Consider the following 18,776-nt stretch of genomic DNA (forward strand, 5'->3'; position numbering starts at 1 on the left):
TACAAGTTTTAAGTTATTATAATATTGGAACCTGAATCCTTAAATAACTGGTTATTATTTGTTAGGTTAATACTCTTTTTATTCATCAAAGCATGTGTTTCATTATGAATTTTGATTATTTTTACTTGTAGGGATACCCTCTACTGAGGAAGTGCAAATCATGAATCAGGTAGCCTCAATGATGCAGGCAGGAGCTGTGGCAGGTGCTCAGCCCAAGCAAGGCCCTCGACTTTATTCTACAGAAAGTCTTGGATCTACTAATGAATGGAGCACGAGTATTAATGCAGCCAGCAATAATGGACAGATAGGAAATGTGAGCAGACTTCTTAATGTTGTCTCATGTTATCAAACTGTCTATTCTACCATCTGTATCCTGACAAGCTTCACTTATGAGGATGTCAATGTAGTGCAATTTTGACATCCACAAACAGCCTGAAGCATTCCATAGAGATGTGGATGGCTTTGTGAATGATTGATAGGAAAGTTCTAGAAGTATACTCTTTCATGTATGCTGTTCTGAAATTGAGTCCATCATTTTTAGTGTTAGCTTCCTGAAAATCATAATTCTTAGAATCCCAATCTTCAAATAAGAATTAGCCTTCCTTTGTTTACATATATGGCCATGTTGGGTTTAAGGTGTGAAAGGGGTCCAAAGAGACTTTCTTTTTATATGGAAGGTTAGGTAATAAAGTAAATGTGTTCAGAGGAGAAAATTTGCATTAGTTCTGCCTCTGCTGCTGTTCGTCAAAACCACACTGAAAGCTTTGTAGCGAGGAACTGCCTACCACCCATTGTATGCTAGTGATCTGCTGCCCATTAGTTATTTGATGAGTTTTCCACTGCTGTGCACATTAAGAATCACAAGGTGATAGATAAGGGAGCTGATATGAGTTGGTATATGTTCACCCGTAGGCAAACAGTGGCTATCCTGGCCAGTTAAGTGCATGACCAGAGTTCACAACATCTTTTCATTGAATCATAGAAATGTACAGCACAGAAACGGATCCTACAGCCCACAGTGTCCATGCCAACCATTATGCCTATCTGTATTAATCCTATTTGGCCGCGTTAGTCCATATCCCTCATCTCAGTTCCTATCGAAGTAACAGTCCAAAAGCTTTTAAATGTAATATTATCTGCCTCCACCACCACCTCTGGCAGCTCTTTTTCACATGTTCCCTACGCTCTGTGTGGAAATCTCCTCAGATCTCCTTTAAATTTCTCCCCTCTCACTTTAAACCTGTGCCTTCTGGTTCTCCGATCCAGTTTTTTGCCCTTTCCCCTTAACCCTTGATTCTCTTCTATCCATCTCAGCCCTAAATATACCCAAATACTCCACTTCAACAGCAGTGAGGAAATAGTGAGAGAAACCAGGAAGCTGTAGTGGAGCAGCAAGAATATTGTCATTTATGTCTTTAAGTGTAATGTTTTATTTTAAGAAATTCTGTTTAATTGAAAAGTGTTGCACATAAATTATATTAAGTAATAATACAATTCTGAATGTATATTCAAATGTCAGTCAATATGTTGTTAAGTGACTCACAATTATGAACAAATTTGTTTTTGTTTTAAGTGTTTTTTTTCATTCCAGGTTTCATCATCAAGCAGCCCAACGGTTACTTCAAGTTCAGGTAGTAACAGTTCACTGTATCCTGTTGGACCAATAAGTAGGTGCAAATATTTTACTAACAGTAGTTTATGTTCAGATGCTGCGACATCCAGTGTTTCGTCACCAACATCTACGTATCCAAAAGCACCGGGCTTTGAACGGGAAGATCAGGTAACTTGTATACAAAAATATCCACGTTATGATTGGGGCTAGTTTCTAGTCTTTTTTCCAAAAGTAGGTTTTCCCATTTTGTGTTTACAGTAACCTGTTGACAGGTATTCAAATTGAGGTCCATCAGGAACTGTTAGTTCCAGACCTCATTAGAATATTGGCCCAATCATGGGCAAAGGACTGAATTCGTTAGGGTGAGGTGAAATTAACTGCACTTGACATCAAGACAGCATTCAAGGAAGTATGGCAACAAAGAGCCCTAATAATATTGAAACACTGCATTGACTATATTAGCACAGAAGATGATGGTTGTGATTGTTGGAAGCTATTTACTTCAACTAGGCATTGTTGAAGATCAGTGTCCTATGCTAAATCACATTCAGCTGCTTTATCAATGACCATTATTTAGTTATTTGGTCAAAGTGGAAAGCACAGATGCATCCACAAATCATCATAAAATGGTGCAAGTAATGACTGTAGCTGGGTAACATTCAGATTTGGAGAACTAAATAACAAGTGACTTCCAAGTTCACACTTGTGTGGCATGTAACTACTTTCAGAAAAAGTGTATCTGACATTACTGAATTGGATCACAATCCTGAACAACCAGAGATGAAACGTTAAGCGGACCGGTTGCGTAAATACAGTAAGTGAAGTTCTCACAACACCTCAAAATCAACAACATCCAGGCTGATTTGGTATCTCTTCCATTCTAAACACTAATTCTGTCAGCTGCAGTATGAATCTAACAACTCACTTGGCCTTCTTTGACACCACCCTTGGAAGGACAGTAAATGAGGTGCATAGAAACACCAACTTCAATTCTTCTCCAAGTAGCAGAGTATGATGATTTGGAGGTATATCACTTTTTCGTTGTTGTTTAAGACAAAACTCTGGAACCCCATACTTAACAGCAGGGTATCTATCACAAAGATTGCACTGGCTCACCAATACCATTTCCAGGACAGGATGTGCAGAAAAGACTGACCATGGCAGCTAAGCCCATTCTATTCTGTACACTGAAAATCCATCATGTGTAACTTGGCTCTTGTCTGTGATCTGGCAACAGTTTGGAACCATTTTGACCACTTCATTTTGGGTGCCAACTTTTGATAATTGATGTATGGATTTGCAGTGTAATGTCTCTTCCACTTAAGTGTTACAAGATCATGGAACTGGTTTTCCAGATCAATACAGGTGAGTTCCACTCTGACCAAACGCCAGAGACATTTTGAAGGCACTGTTTGAAGATGATGAAAAAAGTTTTAGTTTTAAATAATTTGGAATGGCAATGATGTTATGCTGTTCCTTTGCAACCTGCTAGTTTTAACTTTACTGTGCATCATGTATCTTTCTGAAGTGAGTAGCAGATTGATCTGTACTGCAGCCTGTCCTAAACCTGACTTAACTAGGAGCTGGAAATTGCACGGCAGGTGAGATTTGCTCTTTCTCTGTCACACCCCCCACTTGTTAAATTCCAATTGTGCCACTTCCAATTGTGAAGCCACCACCAGTTAGAAAAGTACCTTTCCATACTCAGAAGAAACCTAGCATTACAACCCAGGATCTTCCGTCCTGCACCAAAAACAAGAGCTTGTAGATTCTCTTGTCAACGGACAACTTGAAGGTCAAGAGCAGTTGAGATCTCAGTGATGAACTTTATTTTTCTTACAAATTGAAATAGAAAATTTTGGATCAATAATCATATCAAGAAGGTTTGAAAGGAGTTGACACTTTCCCCTCCAGCCTTTGCAGGTGTTGTGTGCATACAAGTGAATATGGTGAGATTGGTTGAGTGGTGGTGCAGATATGTTTACTAGAATGATTACTGCAAAGCTACCTTTTCTGGAGATGGTGAGCATGTCCAGTTGCTGATCTAACTACAATCCTCCCTACCCTGAGTGGAGAGGGAGTATCAAGTACTGATGTTAGTGATTAGAATGATAGCTATTTGAGTTAAAACGGATATTTGAGTAAAGTTTGTTTACTTGCAGGCAAAACAACATAAGAACCAAACACTAGAGAATAACCAGAAATTAAATGAACATGATAGTAAACAGGTGAGTGAGAGAAATTTAAGTCTAATTTTTGACTTCAGTGGTTTACCAATGGCTAGTTGGACCTCGTTCTGTGTTGGCTTGATGTAAAATGCATAAGAATGAGTGGTCTTTGTAAGAATGTCAAATGTGTTCATTGCAATGAGAAGAATTTGTTTAGCCATTGTATTCATGTTACTCTCTGAGATTTTGACTGGACATGTTTCAGTTTTAAAAAAAAAACTTCATCCACATTTATCCAAGGGGTAAACTTATTTTGATTTTACTCATGATGTATTCGTTGAAAATTTGCACAGGAAACCAGTAGGGGTTGCAGTAATTTTTACTATTCGCTACCACCATGCGCTCGCTCTCTCACCACCCCACCCCACCCCCACGACTGGCCTCAAGTGGTCAGTCTTGTGAGGGTATTGTGTCAGCCAGCCTTGATCTTGTCTGTCTTCCAAAATTGAGCACTTGCAGCAAGGGTTAGTGAATAGTTTTGAAATGACAGATATCATCCAGCTGTCTATTTTTCTTCTATAGATTTTATCCCAGGGTAGTTGATGCATCTTAACACGCCTGACAGTAACACGGCAAGGGCGCTACCAAATTTTTTTTATGGCCTCTGTGTAGTACACATACCATAAGTAATAGAAGTGATGTAGGCCATGTGTCTCCTTTTGTTTGCTTAATCATTCAATAGGATAAGGGAAGACTTTCTTTTCAACTGCTGTGCCTCTTTCCTTCACTAATCCTATATCCCTATGTTCCCTTGGTATATGGAAAGCTATCAAGATCAGCCTTGAATATATTCAGTGTCTGATCCTCCATTTTATTGGGTAGAAAATTTCAAGTATTTGTTACAGTTTGAGTGAAGAGATTTCTTCAGTCCTGAATATACACCCCTTATTTCTAGACACTCCAGATTGGGGGAGGGGAGGGGGAATAACACCCCTACATGTACGCTGCCAAGTCCTGTGCAAAACAGAATGTGTATGTTTCAATAAGATCATCTCTCATTCTTCTGAACGTGGAATATAGGTTCAGACTGCTTAATCTCTCCTCATGTGACAAACCTGCCATCCCAGGGATCACTCTCTGGTGAACCAATCCCTCTGTATTGTCTGTATTGTCATGTAGCCTGTCTATATTCCATGCAACCATGTGGATTCAAAGCAGGTCTAGGTTCCTTGAGCCTGCCACAGTTTAATAAGATCTGATTGTAACCTCAATTCTGCATTTCTGTCTGCCTCTGGTAACCCTTACACCCATTGTTTACTAAGAAATTATCTACCTTTTTCTTAAAAATATTGAAAGACTTTGCTTCCACTGCCTCTCTTGAAGAAGAGTTCCAAAAACACCCAACCTTCTAGAAGGGAGAGAAAATGTTGTCTCATCTGGGTCTTAAATGGGTGATCCCTTGTGAAAATGGTGACCCTAGTTCTAGATTCTCCCACAAAGGAAGTATCGTCTCCACTTTCACTCTTTAAAGATACCTCAGGATCTTAAATAAAAACAGACAATGCTGGAAGCATTCAGCAGGTCAGGCCGCATCTGTGGAAGGGAAACAGTTAATGTTTTATGTTGAAGACTCTTCATCAAAACACAGTTTTCCTGATGGCCAAAAGAGAAAGCAGATTGTTAGCAGATTACAAGTTTCCCCAAGGAACTTGTTGCTTCAGTCAAGTCTCTTCTGCACTCCAGTGGAAGCAAGCCCAGCTTATCCAGCCATTCCTCAAAAAAAACCAACTAATCCTTTTCAGGTGTTGGTCTGTTAATTTCTGAACTGCTTCCATTGCATTAATATCCTTCCTTAAGGAGACTAATACTGTGCATGGTAATCCAGATGTGGTTTCACTAATGCCCAATATAATTAAAATATAACCTCCCTACTTTTAAAATCAATTTCTCTAGCAATAAATGTTAATATTCTGTTTTCTTAATTACTTGCTTCACCTAAATACTAGCCCCTTGCAAATTGTGCAGCGGGACACCCTTTACATGTCGAAACTCTACAATCACTTATCATTCAGATTATTTTTTCCAATACTTTAAAAATACCAATGCTAATTTCTTTGAGCTTCTTGTTTCCTCTTGAACTGTTGTTTTCTGTTACTTTCTGAGAACTTTTATGTGTCTTCCATGAAAATGGGCACAAATATTAGTTCAATTTCTTATTCCGCTGTATCATTTCTCCTGTCTCAGTCTGAAAGGTTAATATTTGTAATATTTTCCTTTTTACATATCTCTAGAAACGTATACTGTCTTTTAATGTTTCTTCCTAAACTCTAGTGTTTTGGTTTCCCTTTCCTTGTCATTTTCTTGGTGCCCTTTGCTCCCCACTTCTTGGCATCATTATTAGCTTTTTCCTTTGATCTAATACAGTCTTTAACTTTCTATGTTAGCTGTAGCTGGATTACTTTTCATGTTTAGTTTTTCTAATATGTCCTTGATGCATAGTTTGCAACAAATATATATCACATCAATGCTTCAAATGTTAGCCATTGCTTGTCCATTGTCAATTCTTTTAATGTGCTTTCCTGGTCTACCATAGCCAACCCACACCTCATGTCTGTCATTTGCTTGAGACCCCAGTTTCATAATGAACTAAATCACATTCAGTCTCTACGTAAAATGTATCATGTTATGATCACTCTTTCTTAAATCTTCCTTAAAGGCCCCTTAATTTTTATATTCATTTTATGTAATACTAAATCTAAAATAGTCTATTCTCTTGTTGGTTCGTCAATGTATTGATTTATGAAACTATCCCTTTACAGTGGGGGAATTCATCTTTTTTGTTTTTACTGCTAATCTGATTTCTCTGTTCCATATGTCTATCTATCTATCTATATATATATATATATATATATATATATATATATATAGTCATCAAAACAATATATTTTGAAGATAAATGTCTATGCCTTTATGAATTCCTTCTTCTTTCATCCTTGGATTTCCCGATTCTGGTGTTTTTGTTTATTGGGATGTAGATGATCTTTCTACATAACTTGATGGAAGGAGATGGATGAAAGCAGCCCTAAATTCCTAACTTTGGCACCCACTTTATAATGTGGGGAAAACACTGAATTGTTATTTACTCAATCTTTAAGTAAAAGCAGCATCTTAAACATGTCCCGCAGCATGGTGCATTTGAAAATTAGTTGCTTCCTTGATTTTGGGCAAGTAAGATCCTAAGTAATCTGTTTAAATGAAATATTCATTACACAGAAATGAACAATGAGATGGACTCTTGACCTCTCAATCTACCTCATTATGGCCTTGCACTTTATTGTCTACCTGCACTGCACTTTCTCTAACTGTAGCACTTTATTCTGCAATCTGTAACTGTTTTCCCTTGTACAACCTCAATGCACTGATATGATGAAATGATCTGTATGGATGGCATGCAAAACAAAGTGTTTCACTGTACCCCAGTACAAGTGACAATAATCAGTTTACAGTATTTGAACTTCAAGGAAAAAATGATTTTGAATAATACTTGAAAGAAACTGAATGTGGATGGATTTGAATTGGTTTTACATTGAGGTTTATCTTGAATGCTTAACAAATGCTTTTTGTAAACAAAAAAGTTAAATATGTTCTAATCAAATGCATTCTGTCCCCTGCAGAACCTTTTAAATGTATTTTCAGTGGTAAATCCACTAACATCCAGTATAACATCGAGTTTGGCATCTAGTATTGGATCTGATACTTCATCTCCCTCCACTTTGTCAACAATGAATGCCAAAGCAGTTCCATTTTATCCTGCTAGCAATACAGTGGAATCAGTAATTGGTAAGTGCTAATTATAATTCGGACATAACCAGATGTTGTATTTACAGATTGCTGAAAATGATTCCCGGTAGTCAAGATCTGTTATTGTGATAACAGAACAATCTTTAATCTGAATATACTGAATTGTACTCTCCTGTTGGATATTGGTATCGTATTGACTGAACTTCAGAAATCTTCTCACCATGAACAGCAAACTCTGTCAGAACACAAAAAGCAAGGAGCAGGCCAGTGAACCCCTCCTGCCTGCTCTGCTGTTTGCTGTGATCATGGCTGATCTATTGTTGGCCTTAACAACGTTTACCACCCTCTCCCCATGTCTTTTGACTCCTTTGTACTGTAAATGTCTGCCAATCGCTGCCTTGAATATATTCAATGACTCCCCCACCATAATTCGGGTATAGAGAATTCCAAAGATTCACACTACTCTGAGAAGAAATTCATCCTCCTCTTCATCTAAAGCTTATGATTCTTAGTTCTACGTATCCCCACTAGGGGGAAACCCAAATTTGGCAACTACATTGACAATCCTCTCAGAATCTTTGTTTCAATAAGATCCTCTCATTCTTCTATACTTCAGTGAGCATAGGACCATCCTAATCAACCTTTCTTCATGTGCTAACCTTCTATCCCAGGAATCAATCCACTGAACCTTCTCTGCACTGCACCTAATGTGTGTAAATCCATCCTTAAATATGGAGACAGAACTGTATACCGCCCCATGAGCACTATCTAAAGTTGAATCAATTACATTAGCCTTCCTAATTCCTTGCTATACCTGCACGCTAACATCTTATGTTTCATGTACTGGGAGCTCCATAGCCCTGTGTACCACAATATTTTGTGTTCTCACTCTGCTTGGATAATAATTTGCTCTTTGATTCTTTCTTCCAAAGTTCATGATCTCAAATTTTCCCACATTATTCTCAATCTTCTAACTTCTTGCTTGCCCACTTACTTAACCTACCTATACCCCTTTTGCAGGCTCCTTGTGCCATTTCTCACAACTGGCTAACTCCACTTGCCTCCTGTGTCATTAGCAAATTTAATTACAGTATACTCAGCTCCTTCATCCAAGTTGTCATTGTAGATGATGATTTGAAGATTGCAATGGATTGGCTGTGATAGGTTCCTACTGTCAATGGTTCTATTTGATATTTACTCAGAAGTTGAATGGAAACCAAAAGTCTTGCTACCAGGGAACTTTTATTCTAATCACTGTTTTCCTTGTACTTACCTTGACAGCTTGAATTGAATTGGGTTTTCAAGGTTCACTGTTCTGCAGCAACAAAGCATGGGTCAACACCATGGGTCAACCCTTTAGTTTGCAATATATTTTTAATTTGATTCCTTTAGTGGGTCAGTGAGTGTGCTGTTCCACACCAGAAAGATTCCAACTTTGAAGACTTGCATGTAATGACTTAACAGAAAGGTGCAACTTTTGGCTTTTGCATCAATAGCTAATGATCCTAGTGCCTGTGCTGGAAGTGCTGTGACTGGATGTTAAACACAGAGGCAGCTTTTGACTTTGGTGCTTTCTCCTTCACTATTCCTTCCAAACTGTAATCAATATTCTCCCACTAAAATGTTTCTAAGTTTAAGAGATCAAAATCAAAGTTATCTTAAGAAGTCTAACATCAAAATGATTCCTGTATTAGATGCAAATCACTGCTGGGAACTGTCTGTATGTGAGTTAGTGCTTTCAATGAGGGGGGCTGTAGGGAGGACGTCTGAAGAATTTAATAGAGCCATTGAGCAATACAGTGTGGATACAGGCCCTTTGCCCCAATGAGTCCATACCAACCATGGTGCCCACCCAGCTAGTCCCAATTTTCTGTGTTCAGCCCACATCCCTCCCAGCCCTGCCCCTCCATGTACCTATCCAGGTGGTGCTTAAATGATACTATTGTACCTGCCTCAACCACTTCCTCTGGCAGCTCATTCCATGTGCTCACCATCCTCTGCATGAAAAAGTTGCTCCTCGGGTCCCTTTTAAATCTGTGCCCCCTAGTTTTGAACTCCCCTACCCTGGGGAAGAGGCAGTTACCATCCACCTTATCTATGCCTCTCATAATTTTAAACATTTCTATAAGATCGCCCCTCATTCTCCTACATTCCAAGGAATAAAGACCTAGCCTGGCCAACCTCTCCCTATAACCTGGGTCCTCAAGTCCTGGCAACATCCTCATAAATATTTTCTGCACTCTTTCCAGTTTAACCACATGTTCTATAATAGTGCGACCAAAGCTGTGCACAGTACTCCCAAGTGCGGCCTCACCAACGACTTGTACAACTGCAATAAAGTGTTCCAACTCCTATATTCCCTGACTGATGAAAGCCGCGTGCTAAACACCCTTTTCATCACCCTGTCTACCTGTGACGCTGCTTTCAACAAGTTATGCACTTGTACTCCATGGTCCCTCTGTTCCATTACAGTTCCTAGTGCCCTACCATTCATATGCTGGTTAGACTTTCCAAAATGCATCATCTCACACTTCTCTGTATTGAATATTTTGCATCTTTTCATTGATTTCTTGGATGAATTCTGTGAATTGAAAACATACTGATTGAAAATTTAAAGATCTGCCCACCAATGGCATTTGGAGCTGTTTGAAGAAGAATTAGTAGAGGCTGCCAGCCTTGGGCATGAAGCAGTGAAATGAGCTAAAGAGATGATGAGAAGTAGTTTCTGATTGCAATGAGAAAATTACTTTTTTGGCTTTTAGTAGTGAAACTTATTAGCACAGAAGCAATTGAGCTAGTGGTGTTTCTGGATGTGAAGTACGGCCTTGGATAACTTTAGTATTCAAAGAAATAACACCAAGAACTTTAGGAAATCAGAAATTTTTTATACCAGTTAGTTACTTTCATCGTAATGTTGTCTCGGAGTTTCTTATGTGATTGTGGATTAGTTTGTAAGCTGTTCAATATGAGGAGATTTACAAGGCTCTGAAAAGTGTTCATTCCTGGGTATGTGTGCCAAATGTTTCTCGATTGTTTGATTGTATTCTGTGTAGAGATTAAATTGAATTGACCGATTATCTGCAATTACTTTGAGATTGAAGAGAATTAAGTGTACCAGGTGTACAGATTTCACATAGATGTTGCAGAAATTAGTTTTGGGACTGAAGGGTTCTGTTTGGAAATGACTCAGCTGTTATGCAATATAAAAGTTTCCATTTATGTACCTTTTAAAGTACCATATGGGATCTCTATCTAAGGCCTCTAATCTGTGGTGGGGAAGGGAAATGAACTGGCAGTCCTTCTCCTGATTGCTAGTATCTTCAGCACAACTGAGATTTTGTTTTTTTATCTTCCTCCACCCCAATCTAGAACGTTCACATTCATTGTCTAGCTTACTAGTTGAATAACATACATGGGTGCTCAATTGGCTGTGGAACTCTATTGGCAGCATATGTTACTTTAGGCTAGTGATTCAAAGTTGTGGACCATTGGTCTAAAGATGTGCGTTCAAATCCCCCAACACCAGCAAGGGAACGTGTATTTAACCAAGTAAATGAATCTAGAATGCCAGAGAAATTGAATATTTTGTCTTCTTGAGGAGAAGACTAAAAACCTTCACAAATGGTGGAAGACTACAAGTTTAGAACAAATGAAAGTACAAATTATTTATTATTAGTCCAAAAAAAAGTCCATAAGAAGTTGGTGGGGCAGAAACGTAGTAAATCCCCAAAACTTGACGACCAATGTCCCAAGGTTTTGTAGGAGGTGGCTCAGGAGATGGTTGATGCACTGATAATCAACTTCCAAAATACCATAGGTTTTGGAACCATCCCAACAAAGTGGGGTTACATTTCCTACCTTCCAATATTTCAGAAAGATGGGAGAGAGAAAATGGGGAACTGTAGGCCAGTTAACCTTTCATGAATAGAAGGGAAAGTGCTAGAATTCATTATGAAGGGAGTGGTAACAATGCAGGGAGAACAATAATAGGATTGAGCAGAGTCACTGGATTTATGAAAGGAAAACAACATTTGACAAATCTGTTTGAGGATGTTTATAATAGAAATAACTAACAGCTTACTTGTTGATGTGTATTTGGATTTTCAGAATCTCTTGGAAAAGGTGCTATACAAAAGATTTATTAAACTAAATTAGATCATATGATATTGGGGTAATGTACTGGTGTGGATTGAAAATTGGTTAGCAGACGGGAATAAATGAGTCATTTTCGGGTTAGGAGGCTGTGACCATTGAAGCTGTGCGAGGGTTGGTGCTGAAGCCCCAGCTGTTCACAGTCTCTGTCGATGATTTTGATGAGGGAATCAATTGTAATATACAGTATCCAAATTTGCTGATTATACAAAAGTAGGTGGCATTGTGGGCTGAGAGGAGAATGCAGAGAGATATAATCAGGATAAATGATTGGGCAAGGAAATGGAAGTTGTGAAAAATGAGGGGTTGTCCATTCTGGTAGAAGAAATAATGGCATAAAGATATTGGGGCTTAAAGGGAAGTTCTGTACATGAATCGCTAGAGTTGATGTGCAGGTTCAACAAGCAGTTAGAAAAGCAAATTTTATGCTGGCCTTTATTGCAAGAGATATTGCTCCAATTATAGAGAACATTGGTAAGACCGCATCTGAATTATTGTGTATAGCTCTGGTATTCCTACCCAGGGATAGAGGGAGGCCAGTGAAGGTTCACCAGATTGATTTCATGGATGGTTGGTTTCTCATTTGAGGAGAGATTAAATGGACAGGGCCTATATAGAACTCCTGATTTCAGAAGTACTTTTAGAGAAGCATACAGAAATTTTAAGGGGCTTGACAGTGTAGTTACAGATTTGATCATTTCTGTGGCTTGATCCATTCCACAACACCTCAACAAGTTGCTGAGAGCACTAGATACAGCAAAGAATGCTCCAGGACTAGCTGTGATTCAATTTGGCTTCTACTAAAGAAGTTATAAAACTTCCCATTTATAATTTCATTTTGGTTAATTCCTTCCACTCCCAACCCATGTATGTCATTCATCAGTCAAGGGATGAAGGTGTGGTCAACAGTGCTAGCAGGATGTACATTTTTTTTCCATCATTAACTTTTCTCCTTGTATTTAGTTTGGGTTCTCCAAAACTGTCCTGTTCTTGAGCCTTGGTCCATACCAAGTTGCTGAATTCCATATGTTGAGAGAGAGTGATCATCCCTCACATCAGAGCAGTAATTAACCAAGAATGGTAAAACTAAAGTGGTGGGAAAGCCCCCCACTGGCTGGAATTTTATTTTGCACAAAAGAAAATGTGTATATTGCCTGTCAATCATTTCATTCCCCTGATATCACAGTGGGAGTTCCTCAAAGCAGTGTCTTGCAACCAGCCATCTCCTGCTGCTCTATCAGCAACCTTCCTTCCATCATAATTTCATTGGTGGGGGATGTTTGCTAATTGTACAATGATTGGTTCCATTGCAGTTCTTCAGTTAATGAAGCAGCTTTTTCCTGTATACAGTCATGGACTACCTGGAAGCATGGGCTGTCAAGTGATCTAACTTGCATGCCACTTAAGTGCCAGCCAAAGGCCATCTCCAATAATTGTTCAAATGACATTACTTTTCTGATTTCCCCCAGCAATTTGCATTAGCAACCATGGCTACAAGAGCAGGTTGGATACATGGAATTAAACATCCAATTTATTCAAAACTTTAAATTTTCCAGAAAATCTTTGGTTCCCTTCTATATGTGCTTCAATGAAATGTTGGCAGAGCCTAGGCTGAGAGGAGAATTGCACAGTAGTAAAATTTGTTTGGCTTTAAAGCAAGTGTTGGTACATTTCCACTTTTTAGGAAAATAATCACCATATATGCCTTCCTACATATCATTTCTTGGTGTTGGCAGGCATGTAAACCAGGCAGTCTGGTTCAGGTTTCCTTTATTCTTCCTGATCTCTACCCCCATCTCATCCACCCACCCTACCCTGGATTCATTAGATTTTATTTGTGTTAGAAAAGAAGAATGTCTAGTCAGCTCTTTGAAACAGCAGGAAAAAGTGGGATGAGCTGAATGGCCATATTCTCTTTTTTTTTGAAAGAAAAACATTCTGTGAAATTCTTATCTGGGATTTGTTAGGCAATAAGATCCATTTATTTGTTTTTGTCTATCGTTCTGAAAGAAGCAAATATAAGAACACAAAATAGGAGCAGTAGCAGGCCGTGAGGCCCTTCAAGCCTGTCCTGCCATCTAATATATAATTATATTTGGCTTTCCTAAATGATTAGCTATCACCTCTTTAATTATTGACTCTAGCGTCTTGCCAATAATAGCTATTATACTAACTGGTCTGTAGTTCCCTGCCTTCTTCCTTTTTTTTGAGCAAGGGAGGCAAATTGGCTTCCAATCTTCTGGTAACTTGTTTAGCGAGTTATGAAAAATTTCAACCCAATGGGTCTACCATCTCTGCAGCTACTTCCTTTTAAAAGCCTACTGTGCAGTCCATTGGGTCCTAGTGGCATCAGCCTTTAGTCCCCTGAGTTTCTCCAATACTTTATCCCTCCTACCATGTTATTTGAAATTGGCCTGTCTGAAATTTTGTGGATATTAGCAATGTTTTCCGCAGTGAAGACTGATTCAAAAGATTATTCAACGTATCTTTCATTTCCTTGTTTGTTATGAATTCACCAACCTCATTCTCTAAAGGCTCCACATTTACCTGACCTTAGCTGCCCTCTTCCTATTACTATGTCTGTAATGCTCAGGCAAGAGTTTATCCCAATCAAAAAATCCATGCGGAGAGGCACAATCCGTGGCTAACAAAGGAAGTAAAGGATAATGTTAAGTTGAAAACTAAGTTATACAAACTGGTGAGGGCTAGTGGTAGACCAGAAGACTGGGAAGTTTTTAGTATCCAGCAGAAGACCAAAAAGCTTATATGAAAGGGGACTTCATTTCCCCTTTCATATAAGCTTTTTGGTCTTCTGCTGGATACTAAAAACTTCCCAGTCTTCTGGTCTACCACTAGCCCTCACCAGTTTGTATAACTTAGTTTTCAACTTAACATTATCCTTTACTTCCTTTGTTAGCCACGGATTGTGCCTCTTCCGCATGGATTTTTTGATTGGGATAAACTCTTGCTGAGCATTATAGACCAGGTGTTTGAATATCTGCCACTGTTCCTCTACTGACCTGTCTCTTTGCTTGTCCAAGGTGGACTTGGCAAACAACTCCTCTCTCTCGTACCAATATAATTGCCGTTATTTAGATTGAAGACACTGGTTATGAACCTATGGTGTTCAACCTCAGACTGAATTTGGAATTCTATCATATTGTGGTCATTACCCCCTAGAGGATCTTTAACCACAAGATCTCTTATTAATCCTTCCTCATTACACAGGACCAAATGTACAATAGTTAATTCCTAGGTAAGCTCTGCAATGTGCTGCTCTAAAATGCAACCCCTGATGCGTTCCATAAATTCTTCTATGATACCTTGCCAGTTTGGTTCATCTAATCAATATGGAGATTAAAGTCTCCCATGATAATTGTAGGGCCTTTCAGACATGCCCTTGATATTTCCCCATTTATGCTGTGACCTCTTGAGAGGTCACATTTTTGGGATCTGTAGACCACTCCCACCATGCTTGCTTGTCCCTGCTGTTCATGATTTCAACCCAAACTGATTCCACACTGCTATTCACTGCCGTTATTATCATGACTTGCTATTGCTCTGGTGCCTTCCTTGATTAACAACACAACCCCACCTCCTTTATCCTTTGGCCTGTTCCTTTGGAAAGTGTATAAACTGGAATATTGAGCACCTAGTCCTGGTCACCCTGCAACCAAACATGAGTATCAACTCATTTACATCCTCTGCCCTGGCCTATCACACTATGACTCTCAGTTTCCCCATCACTATCCCTTGCCATTGCTTTCAATTCCTCCTGATTTCACGAGATTTATTACACCTTCTGTTCTGGGAGCCCTCCCTACTAAGTTTAAAGCCCTACCTGCAATGCTAGTTAAGCAATTTGCCGTGACACTGGTCCCAGCACAGTTCAGGTGGACCCCAGCACAGTTCAGGTGGACCCCATCCCAATGGGACAGCTGTCTCCTTCCCTTCTACAGGTGCCAGTGTGCTATGAATCAGAACCTATTTCTCCCACACCATGCTTTGAGCACTGGCATTTACTCCTCCTAATCCTGTTTACCCTTTGCTAGTTGGCATGTGGCTCAGATAATAGTCCAGAGATTATCACCAGAGTGGTTCTGTTTTTCAGTTTTGCCTCGAGCTTCTCATAATCTTTCAATTGAACCTCCTTCCTCATCTAGCTATGTCGTTAGTACCTGCAATTACCATGGACTGGATCCTCCCCCTCCCATTCCAAGTTTTCTCAAGTTCAGAGGAGTTGTCCTTAGCCCTAGAACCAGACAAACAACACAGCCTTCAGGACACTCTTTGCTGTAGAGAACAGTGTCTATTCCCCTAACTGCTTTCCCCTATGACTACTACATTTCTGTCTTCCCCCACTTGAATGGCTCCCTGCACCACAATGCTATGGACAGTTTGCACATCCTCCCTGCAGTCCCCACCCTGGTCCATATAGGGAGCTAGAACCTGTTAGACGATGAGAAGGGCTGAGCTTCAGAACCTCTACCTGCGTCTCTGCAGTCACACCATCTTGTCCCTTACCGTTCACCAATTTAGAGGTAGTTAATCTAAGAGGTGCGACTGCCTCCTGAAATACCATGTCCAGGTAACTCTCCCCCTCTCTGATGTGTCACGGTGTTTGAAATTGAACTCTTGGTCACCAGCCCTGAGCTGAAGTTCCTCAAGTAGCCAACACTTGCTGCACATATGATTACTGTTTACCACAATGGGGTCCACCAGTTCCCGCATATTGCAACTGCAACACACTGTCTACTCGGCCAACTGTTCTAATTAATTAGTTGTATTTATTAGTTGAATTAGTTTGTTGGGTTTTTAATAGGAGTACAGACCTATTCAGACTAATCCACTGAATTTGTCTATTCACAAACTGCTCAATAGATGTTGCATTTAAGAGCAGGCTTGGTGATTACAGTGTTAAATGAAGTTGTCACTAATACAGCCAGCTTCCTTCTCAGAGGTGTCGGGTTGCTCTGAATGCTGTTAGGCTGCAGAGAACACGTGATGCAAATTGCTTTGATTAGTCAGTTTGTGAAGAGGGAGGGGTGTGTCTGACTGGAAATGGGTGTGGAACAGAGGCTGGTGCAGAGTGACTCAGCAGTCAGAAGGCCAGCACGAGTCCTGAACAGCTTACTCCGCCAAGGTGAGGACACATTTACTATGAGAATTCATAAGTTCCTGCAATGTCCTGTTACTGCTAAGCTCTCAGTTACAGTCATATTCCATTATAATCTATTGTGTTGATGGGTAGGATTTTCTCTTGAGTTTTACGGATGTTTTAAGAAAATTCACAATAAGGAAGATGAGTGTAATTCTGTTTGAATGTCTTGCTTTGTTAGGTAGTGGCATCATCAGTGCTTGAACAGATCAGGGCGCAAGTGTTTGATTGAGAAAGGGATGTAACCTGTTCTTTAATATGTGGATTAGGTTTTGAACTCTGTAATCAAGCCCACATATTCTGTGTAGCCTTTAAAGTATTGATTCAGTTTGTCAAACAAGATGTAATAATGTGAAGGGTCTTGTATATGTAAAATTTCATATTAAACCTAAAAGTATGTTTTATTATGGTATCAACAGCTTTGTACTGACAACTCACCGAGTTGGCTAATACGTCAGTAATGTTTGGGCTGATACATCAGGCCTTTTGTGGTTGGTAATTTGGGGAAGAGGAAAGCCCAGTGTAAGGCATACATCAGGAGACTGCACTTGAGGTGTATGTAAAATGGGGGTAAAATCTGCAGTAATTGGTTGGGCTGCAGCACTCACTGTTGAGCCATCTGAATAAATACTGAGGCTATAGGTGAGGTAGTGAGAAGGTGGACATCACCTTTGCAAACATACTCCAATGACACCTCAAGACAACAGTGGAAATAGTAAATTAAATTTGATATTGAACAGCCCCTGGTTACTCAAAAGTACTTGAGAACAAAAGGTTCTGTCCAAAATATTTTACTATAGTACTCCAATTTAACTTAATGGACTGAATGAGCATCAATTCTCCTGTAACATTAAGGACTGTGTTCTTGATCTTGTTTTTTTTTAGTTATAAATGGCACATTTAACAGTAACTGGGACCTTGATTGTACCTCTACTCATGTATTTATATTGCACTAATTGACTTGGTGTATTGCCTGTTTATTTAAAAAGCTGGTAAGGGACCATGATGATTATCAGCTGTGTACTTTGATAGCAGTTGCTTTGATTTTTTAATCTGCATCATTGGTGTGCGGCAGACTAAGAAGCTATAATTTGATGCTGTTGAAAGCTATTTTTTTTGTTGGTAATCAGTGAAAGTCCCTTGTGCAATTAAGGATTCCTTTAACTTTTGATTCTGAACTTCCTTAAACAGGTTTATCTTTAATTTAGTGCAATTACTGTATCTCATGTCACCACCCACCCCATTCTCATTTACCCTGCCTCCTAATCAACTCTGAACTAATCTGGAATTTGTGCAGGGAAAAGAAATACCATCTAGTCTTAGTAATGGAGACCATGAAAACGACAGGATTGTCATTTTAAAAGAAAACCTATCTGCTTCATTGACGTGCTTCATGGAAGAAATCAGCCATCCTTGCCCATCTGGCAAGATGGGTAATGTGTCAGTCCAGACCCACTCCACTTGGTTGACTCTTGAATGCCCTCTGAAATGAACTACAAACAACTCAGTTAAGAAGGCAGTTCACCACTACCTTTCAAGGGCAATTATGATTGGGAAATAAATGCTGGCGTTGCCAGTGACATCCAGATTCCAAAGGTGAATTTGAAAACAAATGAAGTTGCTGGTTTTGTTCCTTGACCTATTCTGTATTCGTTTGTCTCAACAAGAAAGATTGTGAGCTCATGCAATTGGCCCGGTACCTGTGGTTAGGGAGGACTAATTTGCTGTATACTACTTACTACTGTAAATGGATGTAGGTGGTTGTTGAATGAAGATTAAGCCATGTTATCGAGGTCACTTGTGAATAAGGGTAAAATCCCAGGCTATTAACAAAATTGTATCCTGGCAACGGTGCCATCTTAAGAGGAGCAGAATGAGCAACTTG

At 39.4% G+C, this 18,776-nt stretch overlaps 1 protein-coding gene across 2 annotated transcripts in view; it reads left to right on the plus strand.

Annotated features, from left to right (window-relative positions):
- Nucleotides 1-18,776, plus strand: part of unkl (unk like zinc finger) — a 96,862-nt gene that overhangs the window by 62,697 nt on the left and 15,389 nt on the right. Inside the window, exons 8-12 of one of the 2 annotated variants that reach the window (XM_052022276.1) lie at nucleotides 132-313; nucleotides 1,592-1,631; nucleotides 1,707-1,780; nucleotides 3,775-3,840; nucleotides 7,455-7,620. In XM_052022276.1, coding sequence (XP_051878236.1) covers nucleotides 132-313; nucleotides 1,592-1,631; nucleotides 1,707-1,780; nucleotides 3,775-3,840; nucleotides 7,455-7,620 — 528 coding nt within the window. Of the gene's footprint in view, nucleotides 1-131; nucleotides 314-1,591; nucleotides 1,781-3,774; nucleotides 3,841-7,454; nucleotides 7,621-18,776 lie in introns of both variants that reach the window. The other variant, XM_052022275.1, reaches the window with a different exon arrangement.

The sequence above is a fragment of the Pristis pectinata genome, chromosome 8 (assembly GCF_009764475.1).
Source record: "Pristis pectinata isolate sPriPec2 chromosome 8, sPriPec2.1.pri, whole genome shotgun sequence".
NCBI classification, from domain to species: domain Eukaryota; kingdom Metazoa; phylum Chordata; class Chondrichthyes; order Rhinopristiformes; family Pristidae; genus Pristis; species Pristis pectinata.